This window comes from Helianthus annuus, chromosome 10, assembly GCF_002127325.2.
Source record: "Helianthus annuus cultivar XRQ/B chromosome 10, HanXRQr2.0-SUNRISE, whole genome shotgun sequence".
Classification (NCBI taxonomy): domain Eukaryota; kingdom Viridiplantae; phylum Streptophyta; class Magnoliopsida; order Asterales; family Asteraceae; genus Helianthus; species Helianthus annuus.
The window spans coordinates 74665824-74682493 of record NC_035442.2 but is presented as its reverse complement, the minus strand read 5'-3'; the positions used below and the strand labels follow the sequence as shown (position 1 = coordinate 74682493).

The following is a 16670-nucleotide window of genomic DNA, read 5'->3' as shown; positions in this document are numbered from 1 at the left end:
TTTGTTGTGACATGTGAACACGCTTTAGTTATGTCATGGTTGTAACTTATTTTATGTGTTGTCATTTTCAAACAATGTTGTTTTGGTATTTTCAACTTAACTGAATGGATGAGCATCTTATGTTTTTATCATATAGCATTGTTGTGATTGTTGCTATGGTATTAAGAAGTCACACCAAATAAATCCACCCTTCCGCAAAAGCCAGGGTGTGACAAATACATGGATAAATGCGGGATTAAATTATACTTTATAACCGTTAAGGATTGTCCTACAGACTACCCGTCACATCCCCACACTTAACCGTTGCTTGCCCCCAAGCAACTCGTCTAAAACTACTAATAACACCTCAAGCGATTAACATGAATCAAGCAAACAAATGTCCTCATTTTACTAACTTTTCTTAAACCCCGCATAACACACCCCTCACAATGACTCTCCTCTCGGTGACAAATAATACTAGCAAAGATGAGCTAGAACACACTTAAGGCAAATAGGTAGTTGAACGATAATAAGCTTGTACTCAAATCGTTCCTTCGCCTAAAGAATTTGCTAAACATGCATGCGAATCAAAGGACTTAAAGGTTGTAACACGGCAAGGCAAATGGGTAGGAAATGGAAATACATATGCGAAGTAGCTAATGATTCAACCCGGTCTTTTATTTCTAACTAAAACAAAACATAAACAACTATATACAAACTATCTCATTCATTTTTTTTATTTTTCATTGTTTTTTCTCTTTTTTTTCTTTTTTTTATATCTCTTTTTTTCTTTTTTCTTTTTCGATTTAACAAACATAACAAACAAGCATACTTGAACAAGATGATTATACTAATAGACCGGGTCAAATACGGGTTAATTTTTTAAGAGAAAGTAGGCACGGGTTAACAAAAGATCGGCTCAAAGCACAAATGGGCTACTAAAGTCCAAACCCCCGCCCCTCTCGCTACCATGCTCATATATATAATTTATGAGGTCCAACGCCCAAATCCCACACTCACACTCACCAAGACGAGGCTACCTAATTGCCCTAATCCTTTTCACATGCATATCAAGCTAAGGCCTCAAACCGCATTCAAGCACAAGTTCTAATGCACCACCACCCATTTCCACTCTCATCAAGAAAAAAATGTATTCTAATAAATTCAAGTAGTGGCTCAACTCTCACCAAGAAGGAACAAGGGGATATGGGTTGCCGGTGTGTCATGCAATTTAATATCAACTGTTCAATTTGGACTATTTTTCGCTTGATTTTTAAAAGATTCACAATTTTTTTTAAATTTCCCCTCATCCCCACACTTGGGATACATTGTCCCCAATGTATGGTTTTGAAGGGAAAGATCGCTCCAAACACACCAAATTTTTTTTAGTTTTTTATTTTTAAACAAAAGCAAACAAACTAACTACTAATATTTCAAAGCTAAAGAACATAACAAGACTAAGGAAAGAGTACATTGACCTGGTGAAGTTTGACACAACAGATGTTGTAGATAATCTGACTTCCTATCACCACCTTCACACAAATATCCGCACATCTTTCCCACACTTGAATGTCGCCATAGCCCTGAAACATAGAAAGATAAAAAAAATAGCAAGATCAATATAAAACTCCGGGTTGCCTCCCGAGCAGTGCTAAGTTTCAAGTCTTCAGACAGACCGTGCCACCCCCATTTATGGTGGCTCAAAGATTCAGTTCCTATCACCTCCCTCACTGTAGCTTGTCATTGGTTGAAATGCATCCATCAAATGTCCATTCAGTGGATAGTCAACTGCATACCTGCTCGAACCCTCATACTTCTTTCACACCCTGGTGGTTTGTTTGTTTTTATTCTTTGATGCACACTTCTCATATGGTCACTAGTCTCTCTACCCTTCTCTTCAATAGATTCATAACTAATCTTCTTAGTATGAACATCAAATGACAACTTACGGTTCTTTTCGGTCATGGTAATGATTCCTTCTTTACAATCGATTTGAGCATTTGCCGTATAGAGAAACGGTCGACCCAAAATCACCCTTTGTTGTGACGCCATCATGGTAGTAGCATAATCTAAAACCAGAAAATCCACCGGGTATTCGAATTCTCCCAACCGAATCATAACATTCTTAACCATTCCCCGTGGACGCCTCCAACTTTCATCCGCCAAACTCACCATGGTGTCTGCTTCCTGAAGCGGACCAAAATCATACATATCATATAAGTCACCTGGTAGCACACTCATACTCGCCCCATAATCCAATAATGCATGGGGAATTTTTAATTTTCCCACTCGAATCGGCACAAGTGGTGCTCCACGCTCCTTGTCCGTTTCAACCTCAGCATCCCTTCCTATACCTGCACTCACTTGACAAGAAGAAGTAAGAAATGTTTCATTAATGTCATTATTAAGAACGGTGTTTACGACATTGATATTAATGCTTTTTGTGTTCTTGGGATTTATCACTGTGTCACTTGGTGATTGACCTTTTGCTTTCTTCAATAATGCCACGTCACTTGCAAGTTGACCCATTTGAGTGGTCAACGATTGAATAGCTTTGTCACGGATTTCATCTTTTTGCATGCGAACATCATCCATTTGATTTCTTCGCTGCATCTCTAGTTGCATTGCCTTAAGCATCTCCATGACCTCATTTCCACCAGAAGAACTTTGACCCGAAAACCCACTTTGATTATTGAATGGTTGGCGTGGAGCAAAGTTACCTTGACTTCCTTGAAAATTTGGGTTAGCTTGGTTTGAGGGATTTCCATATCTAAAGTTTAGGTGGTTTCTCAAACCGGGGTGGTAAGTATTGAAATTCATGTTGTAGTTTCTACCACCCCCTCCTTGCCCTTGCAATGCATTCACCTCCTCATATTGCCCTTCCACTCCTTGGCAATTTTCAGCTGCATGTCCTAACTCATTACAAAGCGCACAAACATCATAAATTTGATTCGAAGTTTGAACATTACCATCGTCTGCCGCATTGGAAGTTTGAAGTGTTCAAGGTTGGGCATTGGAAATCCAATGTTTCTTTCTGCTACTGGTTAGGTTTGAAGATTAATGTATCGAGCGATATTCCTACATGTGGTTGTAGGTCGGTTCGCGTTAACTTGATTCGGGAGTAGTTTGAGGGGGAGGATCTACAGTGTTTGATGTTGGAGTCTTCGGGTTTCTCAAAGCGGCCTTAAGTGATCGTCAGCAAGTCTTTAATTAGAAGGGTTGAAGATCACTGTGCTCTACCTAAAAGATCAAGTCTCAGCCAAAGTTGAAAGCTGACATGATATCTTCAGTTAAAGGGGAGTCTCTAAGTGTAGTATCCGGTGATTGAAGATTATCGATGCCACACAGAACTGATGCAACAGTTAAGGGGGAGACTGTAAGTGCAGTTCCTGCCGGGTAATTGTCGCTTATCAGTTCTGGTCAACCAAAGCAGAAGTCCAAGTTAAAGTCAACCATAACGAAGAATTCAAGACCACATGAAGACCATGCATTGATCAAGGGGGAGTTGTTAATGCACTTTGGGTGAAAAGTGCATGCCTTCCAATTGTTAGGGTCTTTATTGTACATGTCTTGAAAGTTAGTCCAAGGTTTATCCTTGGACAACTTGTCCAAGTTTTAGGAGAACTTTTGTCTGAGTTTTATGTTTAGGGCAAAAGTCAGAGTTTTGGTGTAGAATTGGTTTGTCCGAGGTTTAGTCCCTAGCCTATATATATGTGTGTATTGTGTAGATTAGGGCAACTCTTGTAGCTTGGTGCACCTCTCCCACTCGTTCATCCTCCTGGTGTGAATTCTAGAGAGAGAGAGACTATGTGTTAGTGAGAGAAAGCTAGGGTTTAGATCTTTGTGATCTAAACCAGCTTGTAGATGATGTATACTCCTTTGGTTTGTGTAATCTGTGATGACTGATTCATCAATAAAGAGATTCATCTTCTACATATTTCTATCTTGTTCTTCATATGTTGTTCTTCATGTCTTGAATCAAGTGCAATGTTTGATGTTCGTCATCGATCCGGTGCTTTCACAGTGGTATCAAAGCATGGTTACCGATTCAGAATGGTCTAACCGCCTTCCTAATCACCATTGCTCTTGATTTGATGTTTGTTTCTGCCAAACATCTTGAAGACTTGAAGATTATACAGAAAAGTTGAAGAAAATGAAGCTGTTCGTGGTTGTTTTGTTCTCCAAGTTGTTGCAGATGTGAGGTTTGATCCAAAAATTGCCCTGTCCGAGTTTTTCTTAGTGTTAAACTTGTCTGAGTTTTAAAACTCTGTGTTTTGTTGTTTCCGGGGTTTTGGTGAACTAGTGTGAAGTCACACTAGGGAGAAAGTCCGGAGACTTGTTTCTCATATTCACCATGTCCGAGTTTTATATTTTTCTTCTGTCCGAGCCTTAATGGTCACGATTTGTCCGAGTTTTAAGTTTCAGATAAAAGCTCTATTGAAGGTATTCCGAGTTTCGTCTGTTAAAATCATGGCTCCGAGTTTTGTTAACTGTGTGTTTAAAGTGACTGTTCCAAGCTTTTAAGGATTTCGCGTTTTTGAAGAACATCCTCGGTCCGAGTTTCGCCCAAACTGTTATTCCGAGTTTTGATATCTTTTTTGGTCCGAGTTTTGCAAAAGTTCTGAACTCTTTGCAGTTTCAAGTGTAAAGATTCTCTGTCCTTGTTTTTCGTGAATGGTAAATTATATGTTAACTCCGAGTTTTTCACAGTTCATTCCGAATTTTTACAGTATATATATTCCACCGACTGAGTCCGAGTTTTTTTTTAATCTAGCAAACATTAGTCCGAGCTTTTTTAACTGAGTCCGAGTTTTGTCAGATATGTTTCCGAGTTTCCTTTCTTTTCATGGTTCCGAAGTTTAAGCATACAGTTCTTTATTCCGAGTTTTATGTATTCCGATAACAATTGTATGTTCCGAGTCTTACAAACCGAGTTTTGAAATCAAACTGTTCCGAGCTCTTTTAATGTTTCCGAGTTTTATGTCTAGTGTTGTCTCCGAGTTTTAAGTCCGAAGTTTAATATAGTTCCTATCTCCTCCGACCTTTAATACATCAGTGTTAAGTCGGACTCCCTATGCCGGGTTTAATACATCAATTAAACTCGGACTCCCTATGCCAGGTAACTATGAGATCTGTTTTTCGAGTTTTACAGTGGGATCTGTTCCGACCTTTAATACATCAATTAAACTCGGACTCCCTATGCCGAGTTTTACTATGAGATCAATTAAACTATGAGATCTGTTTACAGTGGGATCTGTTCCGAGTTTTACTATGAGATCTGTTTTCCGAGTTTTAATACATTCTTCGTTAGAGTTTTACTATGAGATCTGTTTTCCGAGTTTTAATTGTGTCTTCATTCAGTATTATTGAGTTCATTCAGTATTATTGAGTACGACTTTTAACCAGTTCCGACATTTTGGTCCGAGTTTCACATCAACTGGTCCGAGTTTCATGTGCTTTCAGTTGTTTGTGCTACACGGTGTTGACGGTTCAGTTTAATGCTGTTGATGATGATCGAGTCGTTTTTTTTTTAGTCAGGGTGGTTGACGGTGGTTCTGGGCGGAGGCAGAAGGAGGAAGACGGTGGGTGACCAGTGATGGCGGATGATGTGAACTACGGTCGAGTTAAGGTAATGAACAGAAGGTGGTTGACGGCCAGAGTTGACGACGATTCACGGTGGTTTATAATTCTCACCGGAGATAGCAGATGATGGTGATGGATATCGACGGGTTTGAAGTGAATGGAGAAGAAGGAGGGTATAAAGGTCATTTGGTGGAATAGATGTCTCGCCGGTAAATTTGTCGTCGGGAAAGATGGAGAATATGGGTTTTAGTGCTGCTGACGTAAGGGTGACGTAGCAGGAATATTGGTGGCGGCTGACTTTGTTGTTTCGACTAGGGTTTGGATGTCACAGGTTGCATGGGCTTGGGATAATTTATTCCCTGGGCCCACAAGACAATGACGGTTATTTGAAATGTGAATGTGGCAAGTAATTCGCTGGTTTAAGGATTATGAGTGACGGTTGGGCCCCACTAAATGTTTGGAGTATTTTTTTGGCCACATGTTCTCAGTTGATCTAGGTATGATGTAGATTTGCATTTTTTTTTTGGTTTATGGAATAGGTCAGTTTCTCATCATGGGCTCACTTGAAAGAAGACATGGAAATTAATATTTGTCATTCTTGGAATATCACGTGTGATCTAAAAATGATGGGCGATAGTTGGCACATGATTTGATTGAATGATAATATCTTAATAAAAAAAAATCGAATTTATGGGTTTTTCGGATTTCTTTGCTTGTTCTGAATTTCTTTTTACTCTAAGTACTATTCCGATGATCTGATTCGAGTTTTCAAGAGCTTTCGGGTTTTACGAGTTCCGAATTTTCTAGAATTCCGGGTTACCTGGGGTACCGGATTTTTAACTAAGTTTAGAAGCTTGTGTAGTTCGGAAGTTTCGAGTTGTGCATGTTCCGAGTTTTTCTAGTTATTCCGGGTTACCTGGGGTACCGGATAACTAACTAAGAGTCAGAATTATGCGTAGTTTGAAGACTTGAAGTCGGTTTCGGATTATCGAAAAGTTTTATGGTACTTATGTTGTCCGGATCAAGTGAGGAGGTGAAGAAAATAAGACTTGCTTGGATTTTTTTTTTTGTTTTGTTTACAAAGAAAAAGGGGGAGTAAAAATTTTGAAGTTCCTGTTTTCTTTCTGAATATAAAGCTTGTGCGTGAAATAGCTCGTGTATGATTGAGTTTTGTCAAGTTTGTTCGAGGTTCAATCAAGTGTTGACGTGATGAAGCAAATTGTTCGTGTGGCAATTAGTTGAAGGTCAAGCCTTTATCGTTTGCCGGTTAGAGTAGAGAAGATTAGTCTTCTTGGTCCCTCTTCCAAGTTGGGTGACTGATCGGATTCTCGAAATAGGGGTTCTTACATTGAGGGGGAGATCAGAGACGAAAGTCATCGGGTAATTGGTGGATTTGTGAAGATACGAGATTGGATCTTGAAGATTTGAGATGAAATGATTTCAGACACTTGGTTGAAGACTTTTGATCAAGATGGTGGATGTACTTTTACAAAGTTCAGTTTGTTATTAACTTATCGAACTGAGCTTCATGTCTTTGTGAAGTTTGAAGTGTTCAAGGTTGGGCATTGGCAATCCAATGTTTCTTTCTGCTACTGGTTAGGTTTGAAGATTAATGTATCGAGCGATATTCCTACATGTGGTTGTAGGTCGGGTCGCGTTAACTTGATTCGGGAGTAGTTTGAGGGGGAGGATCTACAGTGTTTGATGTTGGAGTCTTCGGGTTTCTCAAAGCGGCCTTAAGTGATCGTCAGCAAGTCTTTAATTAGAAGGGTTGAAGATCACTGTGCTCTACCTAAAAGATCAAGTCTCAGCCAAAGTTGAAAGCTGACATGATATCTTCAGTTAAAGGGGAGTCTCTAAGTGTAGTATCCGGTGATTGAAGATTATCGATGCCACACAGAACTGATGCAACAGTTAAGGGGGAGACTGTAAGTGCAGTTCCTGCCGGGTAATTGTCGCTTATCAGTTCTGGTCAACCAAAGCAGAAGTCCAAGTTAAAGTCAACCATAACGAAGAATTCAAGACCACATGAAGACCATGCATTGATCAAGGGGGAGTTGTTAATGCACTTTGGGTGAAAAGTGCATGCCTTCCAATTGTTAGGGTCTTTATTGTACATGTCTTGAAAGTTAGTCCAAGGTTTATCCTTGGACAACTTGTCCAAGTTTTAGGAGAACTTTTGTCTGAGTTTTATGTTTAGGGCAAAAGTCAGAGTTTTGGTGTAGAATTGGTTTGTCCGAGGTTTAGTCCCTAGCCTATATATATGTGTGTATTGTGTAGATTAGGGCAACTCTTGTAGCTTGGTGCACCTCTCCCACTCGTTCATCCTCCTGGTGTGAATTCTAGAGAGAGAGAGACTATGTGTTAGTGAGAGAAAGCTAGGGTTTAGATCTTTGTGATCTAAACAAGCTTGTAGATGATGTATACTCCTTTGGTTTGTGTAATCTGTGATGACTGATTCATCAATAAAGAGATTCATCTTCTACATATTTCTATCTTGTTCTTCATATGTTGTTCTTCATGTCTTGAATCAAGTGCAATGTTTGATGTTCGTCATCGATCCGGTGCTTTCACACTCGACCCCACATGAGGTTGTTGAACTCGTCTTTGCACTGGTGGACCTTGTGGTGGCAATTGTTGAGGTATGATTTGTTGTTGAGGAATCCCACCAACACTTGACATTCTTTGATTTTAACCTTGAACATAGGTATACTCCCCTTGATCTCCATCACCCCCATACAGGTATCATTCTTCATCATATCCCACAAAGTCATCCTCAAACTCATCATCGAACCCATCTTGTCTTGCTCCTGAAGTATGTTGAAATTTTACTCTTGGTTGGAATGGAGTAGAATGGATAATAGATGGACCGGTTTGGTATAGGTTAGGTAGTGATATTTGTGATGATGATGGTTGGCCGGATGTTGGGAAAAATGTTGAATAAGCTGGAACAGCGGATGATGTAGGGTTGTAACTAAAGGAGTATTCAGGTTGTGTGTTCTCAGGTAAGGTAGTGTTGGTTGGTTTAATTTCTGGTGTGGTTATAGGAATGGTAGTATTTGGTGATGGTTGTGTTGAAGATGGTATGAATGGTGGTATAGGCTCACACGTAGTGGGTGGTGGTGGTGGTGGATCCATGTATCTAAGTGGTGTAATTGGTGTAGTAGGTGTTGTTGGTGAACCACTGATTTTGTTTTCTCGTAGCAAAATTCTGTTTCTTCTCAAAGTCCGTTCAATTTCTGGATCAAATGCCAATGGTGATAGCTTGTGAGAGCTCCTAGTACGCATGCACATGTAAATACTTGCACACTAACACACCCAACGTAAACCAAGAAAAATAACAAACTTAAAAAGATCAACAATAACACACGTTGCGCACTACTCCCCGGCAACGGCGCCAAAATTTGACGTGATGTCGTGGTCACAATCAAATTTAATCCAAATACTACTAATAGATTGCGATAAGTGGGTATCGAACACAGGGAGTTTGTGGAATGTGTGTTATTTAGAAGTGTATCTAAGTTAACTAAGATTAAACTAATTGTAATAAAAGTAAATTTCAAGAGTTGGTTTGATTGATTTGATTTTTAAAACTAAAGTTACTATTCTAATTGCAAAATGAAAGTGTTGGTTGTAAACAAATTAGAGACAAATGACCATCTTTAGTTTCCGGTTTGCTTTGACATTTATGTTATCATTCCACTAGAAAGAACTACATAGACATAGTTCATGTGTGATTACTTGTAGTGATGAAAGGGAACTAAGTACTCAGATTCCTAGAATGTGAGGTTGTTACCCGATGATCAATTAACCCTTACCCAAACCTAATTATACCCATGATATCTCAATTGCCAACGGCACCAAGAACGTATGGTTTTAAACTAGTTTAACATAAGAATCAACAATTTACAACAAAGCAATCACATACCATAACAAACACATCATAAAGATAAAGCTTGTTATTCTAGAAATAGGAAGTCAAACATAAAGTCTTATGCAAACCTTCAACTAAAGAGAATCATCAAGAGTTTAGCCACTCATGGCTTGAACAAACACCATAACAAAGTCTTGATCTTCAAAATAAGTTAGAAACAAAAGAACAATGAATCCTCATGTCTTCAAGCTCCAAAAGAACAACCAAGATTCGTCTCCAAAGTGTATGTAACCGAATGGGATTGATTGGACATGAAAAGACACCATAAATTCGCATTAAAAGGTGGAAGTTACACATTTACGCAGGTCAGCGCCGTAAGCTACGGTGGCCACCGTAGCTTACAGTGGCTTGGAATGGCTTACGGTGGTTTAAACTGTCATACGGTGACAATTTATGTCAGGGACCACCGTAAGCTACGCCCTCCACCGTAGGCTACGGTGGGCTTCAGCATGAAATTTTGTTTTCAGCATAACTTTTTCGTTTCAACTCTGTTTTTTTCGCCGTTTTCGTGTACGTTCTCGTAATTTCGTCCTCTATCATGTTATATTCTTAATTCTTCAATTCCAAAATTTTATTTTTTCATTTATTCTCTGTCTTTCAATCTCCAATCCAGTCGAGTCTATTCGAAGCTTTATTTCCACACTTTTAAGCCCTGAATGTACCTGAAACACAAGCAACCGTAGTTATCCAATTCAAGATAAATACATGGATAAATGCGGGATTAAATTATACTTTATAACCGTTAAGGGTTGTCCTACGGACTACCTGTCAATGTCCAAGTTTGATCACATTTGACTTCAGTCTTGGACGTGGTTTATGTTAGAGCATATGAGATCGTTGGTACTTGTGCTGGATCAGTTTAATTGTAGTTTGTATGCATTTTGAATGTTTAGGGGTTGTTTTTGTAATTATCTAGAAGTTATATTCCTGACCTAGTGTAGTTAAGATACCAGCAAATTTATAAATTTGCTGGTTAGTCAGGACACTAGTATAAATACCCCAAGCATTGTAACATTCTCAAGCTTTTGGCTCTTGGTGCAATAGAAGTGTTGTTTACATTCTTGTTGAGCTTTAATCTGATTTCCAAGGTTGTGTATTGTTATATCTTTCTGTTTGGATTCAATACAACACTAGTTGTATTCATCAATCCATTAGCTTCACCTTCATCTTCATTCTTGACATTTCTTGACTATTCATAGTTCAAACACTTAATCAATAGGTGTTTTGGACTAAAACAACCAACCACTGTGATCCGGATACGTTTTGGGATCTACAATTTGGTATCAGAGCCTTTGTGCTCTTGGTTGTTGTGTTCTTGTTAAGATTTCTCATTGCTTTTGAAGGTTTTTCAAAGTTTCAAGGTTTTTAAAATTTTTGGGCTTAAAATGGATTGATTTGGTGTGTTTAATGAATAGGTTGTTGTTAATACTTGGTTAGGGAGTCATTTTGGTCATTTTGATGCATCAAAACATGGTTTTTGGACTGTTTTTGAGTGATTAGAGGGTTTTAGTTCGTGATAAACCCTCTGGTTGGCGAAGTTAACTTGAATGTAGCGATGAATTTTTGAATACAGCGACGATATTTTTGAACACAGCGACGATAATTTTTGAATATAGCGAAGATAATCATTAAACGTAGCGAAGATAGCGATCTTGTCTGAATCGTTGTCTGTTTCATCGCATAATCAGCAAGTTAGCCGACTATCGTTCGAGCAAATTTGCTGATCATCAGCGATATAGCATCATTTGACCCATTAGCGATTTTATCGAAGGCGACTTCGAGAACCGTGCTAGCGAATCACAGCGTTCCTATCACGGTTTCCGGCAATTATAATCTAACTCCGTTTGATGTTTGATTTGTCAGCGTAGACAGCGTAGTTGTTCGTGCAGGATCTAGCATCTCGACAGCGAGAACAGCGAACTAGCCAGATATCAGATCAGCGAAGACAGCGAACAAGTTTTCAGAAGATCACAATCTACATCGCTCGTCGGCGATTTTAACTGGTTTGTCAGCGAATTAAAGCCTGTTTCAGCACACATTCCTCAAAAACTAAGAAAAATGTCGCTAAATCAACTAAGTCCAATCGCTCAAGCGGAACTTGAAACTGGAACCACAACTCGCCCACCAAAGTTGAAAGGAGCGGAAGATTTTAGCACTTGGAAAACTCGCATTCAATCGTTCTTCGAGTACACGGATTACAATCTGTGGCTCTCCGTTACGGCCGGACCTCACGTTCCTACGGTAGTTAGAGGAGATACGGTGGTTCCTAACAACGATGCTACCACCTTCACTGACGAAGACAAGGCCCTCATTCAGCGTGATCGTCGTGCACACGCCGCTCTAACTATGGCTTTATCAACAAACGACTGCAACATGTTTGAAGAACACCGAACTGCTAATGCACTCTGGAATGCATTGATCGAGTACTATGAGGGAAATGAAGAACTGATCGAAAGCAAGAGAGATATGGTGCAGAAGCAATACGACATGTTCTGCGGAGTCCGTGGAGAGAGCTTGTCTGATCACATTAGCCGCTTCCTAAACATGATGACCAAAATGAAGAAAGCTGGAAATCCTGTAACCAATCGTGCCGCAATAAAGAAATTGCTTGACTCGCTCCCCAAGGAATGGAGCTTGCAGTGTATGATGATCAAGAAGGAATTCCTCAACAATCCTAATCCTGTTACTCTGACAGATCTGATCAACACTCTAAGGGCATTTGAAATGGACGTAAACAAGAGAGAGATGAACACTGCTGGATATCAACCTAAAGCAACTCAACCTTCAGCAGGACTGAAGAATGTAGCGTTTCTCGCTTCAGGGGGCATTACTCCACAAGCTTCTGATCTTATTTATGGAAATGCTTCCGCAAGCGCATCTAAAGCCCCACAAGTTGTCGAGAAAACGATCACTGTCGATACTCAAGAACTGAAAGTTTCAACCGAGAATGTGGCACTCTTCAACACTTTCCTAAGCAGCTATGAAGCCCTTATGTCTGGGGAATTGAGGAAGGAGATGTTTACTGCCGAAGACATGTATCAGGTTGATCCAGATGATATGGAAGAAATGGATCTGAAATGGCAAATGGCCATGATCACTCTGAGATTGAAGAAGTTTCAAGACAAGACAGGCAAGCGATTAGGTCTTGGAAAAGCTGGTTTTGACAAGTCTAAGCTGAGGTGCTACAACTGTAAGAATCTTGGACACTTCAAGCGTGACTGTCCGATGTTGAAAGAGGGAAACAGTGAAGCTACTCCAGCTGCTAAACAGATCGCTGCCGAAGAGAACAAAAGCAACGCTTCTCCCAGCACGCCGAAGGCTTTGGTTGTTGAAGACTATGACTGGAGCGAAGAGATCACTGAAGCTAAGGAACAAGTCAACAAAGCACTGATGGCCAAAATCTCTAGTGAATCATCTGCAAAGCACTTTGAGAAGCAGACAACGGGAATCCCAACTGGAAACAATGATGCTGACCAGGGATTGAAAGGTATTCTGCCTTCAGTGGAGTCTGGTGATAAAGCTGAAAAAGATGCTGAGAAAGGAAAGGATAAAGTTCAAGCTACAGCCATGAAAGCAGATGCATCAAAAGAGAAGGCTGACAAAGACTTGGTAAATAGTATTCCACTTAGTTTCAAGGAGAAGTTATGCTCCGAAGCATGCGTTGATGTCGTGGCACATTATAAATTCCTAAATCTGGAGTTTGAAAGGCAAAAGGACAAAGCTTTGAAAATTAATAATGAGCTTAAACAAAATGAGGCTGCATATCAGAGAAAGTTGAACTCAACTTTGGCTGAAATGCAAACTCTTAAAGAATTTGTGTTTAGAAAAGATTTTATCATAAATGATCTAACTGAAAGGTTAGAAAAAGCGTTAAATGAAAAGAACAAACTCCAGATTATAATAGATAAATGGAATGTCAGTCAAAAGGCCTTTACTGACATCAAAAATTGCCAACGACCAACGTTTGTGAAAGACGGGATTGGTTATAAGGATAGGCACGGAAATGAAAGAAAACTTTTCTTTCCGCCTCACAGCAAAAACTACGTGCCTATGCCTACTCCTCATCCCGAAAATGATCTCATAAATGAAAAGGCCTCAGTTGAACAAAATGAATTTTATGAAAATGAGACAACTGCTAACTGTTCTAAAAGCGATGCAGATTCCATTGAGTGTAAAGAAGATGTGTGCGATGATGATGGAGACTGCGGAGGGTCAAAAATAGGAATTGGTTATTCAGGCGACAGTTATTCCACCGTTAACTGGTTCGTCTGGAATTGTTCTAAAAACAATGTTAAGGATGAATGTAATAGTTTAAGTAGGATGGATGACTGTAATGGCCAAGTGCCTAAAACTAAATCTGTGGATGACTGTAAGGGCCATGTGCCTACATTTGAGACCCGTGATCATGAACCTTATGTGTCTGAATGTCATGGTTTGAATTATGCGTGTCGTGATGATAATGTTGCTTGTGAATCTCCTGTATTTGTGCCAGAATTAAAAAGGAATAGCTTTGGAAAATTCCTTACAAAGGAAATTCCCGAATTTATTCCTTCCAGAACAGGTATGACAGAATCAGAAAAGAAAGCTACTGAAGATCAAGATAATGTAGAATCAAGCGACATTACCACAGAAGATGAACAGACATCAGAAAGTTCGCATTCAGAAATCTCAACTGAAGATCAAGCAACAAGTGATGAAAGCTTCGAATGTTCAAGTTGTGAAGCAAGTGAAGAACAAAATTCAAGCAAGGACAACACGTCTGAAAGCTCACTCGATTCAGACAGTGATGAAGAATTTCCCGAAGATGAAAGCAGAGTGGACAAGAAAATGAAGAAAGCAAAAAGTTCAAGACTCTCATCACATACATCATCTTCTCACACCAAAAGACCCAGACATAAAAGATGTTTTCGCTGTGGTCATTTAGGACATACAGCGAAACATTGTAAAACCAAAAAGTTTCCTAAACCAGAACATGATTTTATTACAAACGTCACGCAGCAACTAAATTATCTTAAGAAATCTGTTAAAAATCTGGTTGATTCAACTGCGTATCTTTGGAAACAAAAAGAGGTCAAAGTGGGTCAAAACCACGATAGATTTGAAATGAAACAGATTTGGGTTCCTAAATCAAACTAATCTGTATATTTGTATATTTGTATATATCAGAATAAGCTCCAGAAATGGCTTCGAATGCTCATGGAATACATCTGGCACGTCGACAGCGGATGCTCAAGACACATGACGGGGTTAAAAGAACTATTGAAGAACTTCCGCTTTATTGATGGCGACTTCGTGTCCTTTGCCGGAGACGAAAAGGGAGGAAAGATTGTTGGAGTAGGCGATGTAGTATCCGAAGCTCTCACGCTGGAAAATGTCAACTATGTTCCAGAGTTATGCTATAATCTCATGAGCGTCTCTCAAGTGTGTGATAAAGGAATCTCAGTGTTGTTCAATGACATGGAATGCCTGTTCCTGAAGCCGGGTTATGTTGTTCCTGCAGAAATGATCATGCTTACTGCTCCAAGACAGAACAACACATATGTGCTCAACATGAAGAATGCCAAGACAAATGACAATCTAACATGCCTTATCTCTAAAGCTTCAGAATCGGAGTCACTGCTTTGGCATAGACGACTGGGCCATGTCAATTTCAAAAATATGAATAAACTATCTAAGTTAAACTTAGTTAGAGGTCTTCCGATTAAAGAATTTCCATTTTCTGAAAAATGTATTGCATGCGCCCAGGGAAAACAGCATAAGAAACCTCACAAGACCAAAGCAGTGAACACGATTTCTGCACCACTTCAGTTACTGCACATGGATCTTTTTGGTCCTATCAGTGTTAAAAGTCTTGCTAAAAGCTCTTATTGTTTGGTTGTAACAGATGATTTCTCTCGTTTTTCGTGGGTATATTTTCTTGAAGCAAAGAGCGAGACTGCTGAAATATTGAAGGCATTCATTCCCTTGATAGAGAACGTAACCAAACGGAAAGTGAAGTCCATAAGAAGCGACAACGGGTCTGAATTCAAAAATCAGACCTTCATATCATTTTGCGCAGAAAAAGGAATTCATCTTCAATACAGTGCAGCCAGAACTCCTCAGCAAAATGGAGTCGCTGAACGCAAGAACAGAACGTTGATTGAAGCTGCAAGAACCATGCTGGTGGACTCCAAGCTTCCAATTATCTTCTGGGCTGAAGCAGTTAATACAGCATGCTACGTTCTGAACAGGGTGCTCATCGTGAAACCTCATGGAAAGACAGCATATGAGCTTCTCTTCAAAAGAAAGCCTCTTATAGACTTCTTCAGGCCATTCGGATGTTCGTGCACTCTGTTGAACACTCAAGATAATCTTGTCAAGTTTGAAGCTGTGGGTGATATCTGCTACTTCATGGGGTATTCATCCACTCAGAAGGCCTACCGTGTCTACAACAAACGAACAAAGATGGTGATTGAATCGTACTATGTGGACTTTCAAGAAGGAAATTACACCAACACTGGAAGCACTCCTGACTGGTTCTATGATGTGAGTGTGATCTTCAATAACTTTGAAATTCCGGAAACTGAGTCTGACCCTGAGCCAGTTGAAGACGTTCAAGTTGAACCCTTGTTTGACTCGTCTGACATTGGTTTCACTCCTTTCACCACTCGATTATCTCCATCATCTGCTAATCCGATTATGGCTGTGAATGAATCAAATGGTCACACTTCGCCTGAGAACACCCAAGAAAATGGTGCTTCTTCTTCACAGGCAAATGTGAATGAGCCGACTCAAGACGATGATCCGCCAATAATCTATGTCGACGAACACTTCACCAACCTTCCGCAGCAAATCGAATCTCTGACAAATGCAGGTTACAAGACAAACAAAAACCATCCTCTTGAAAATGTAATCGGAGCAGTGGAAGAAGGAGTACGTACTCGAGGGCAGTCAGCTAGCATCAACAAAGGTCTCTTCGCAGCCTTTCTTTCACAATCAGTTCCACGTGACATCGAAGACGCTATTCAAGACTCCAGCTGGGTTCAAGCGATGCAAGAAGAATTGTCTCAATTCAGGAAACTCAAAGTGTGGGAACTCGTAGATCTACCTGAAGGAAAGTTTCCTATCGGTACAAAATGGGTCTTTCGAAACAAGATGGATGATCGTGGGGTGGTTATCAAGAACAAGGCTCGAT

The 16670-nt window shown here is 39.8% G+C and overlaps 2 protein-coding genes across 2 annotated transcripts; one reads left to right on the top strand and one right to left on the bottom strand.

The window, feature by feature from the left end:
- Positions 1–1752: 1752 nt before the first annotated feature.
- LOC110881538 lies at positions 1753–2799 on the bottom strand. Its single transcript, XM_022129762.1, has one exon. It carries the CDS (start codon positions 2797–2799, stop codon positions 1753–1755), a length of 1047 nt encoding a protein of 348 aa, XP_021985454.1.
- A 9253-nt stretch (positions 2800–12052) lies between these two features.
- LOC110881537 lies at positions 12053–13980 on the top strand. Its single transcript, XM_022129761.2, has 2 exons — positions 12053–13105; positions 13656–13980. The coding sequence occupies exons 1-2, from the start codon at positions 12053–12055 to the stop codon at positions 13716–13718; spliced, it is 1116 nt and encodes a 371-aa protein (XP_021985453.1). The 3' UTR covers positions 13719–13980.
- Positions 13981–16670: the final 2690 nt, after the last annotated feature.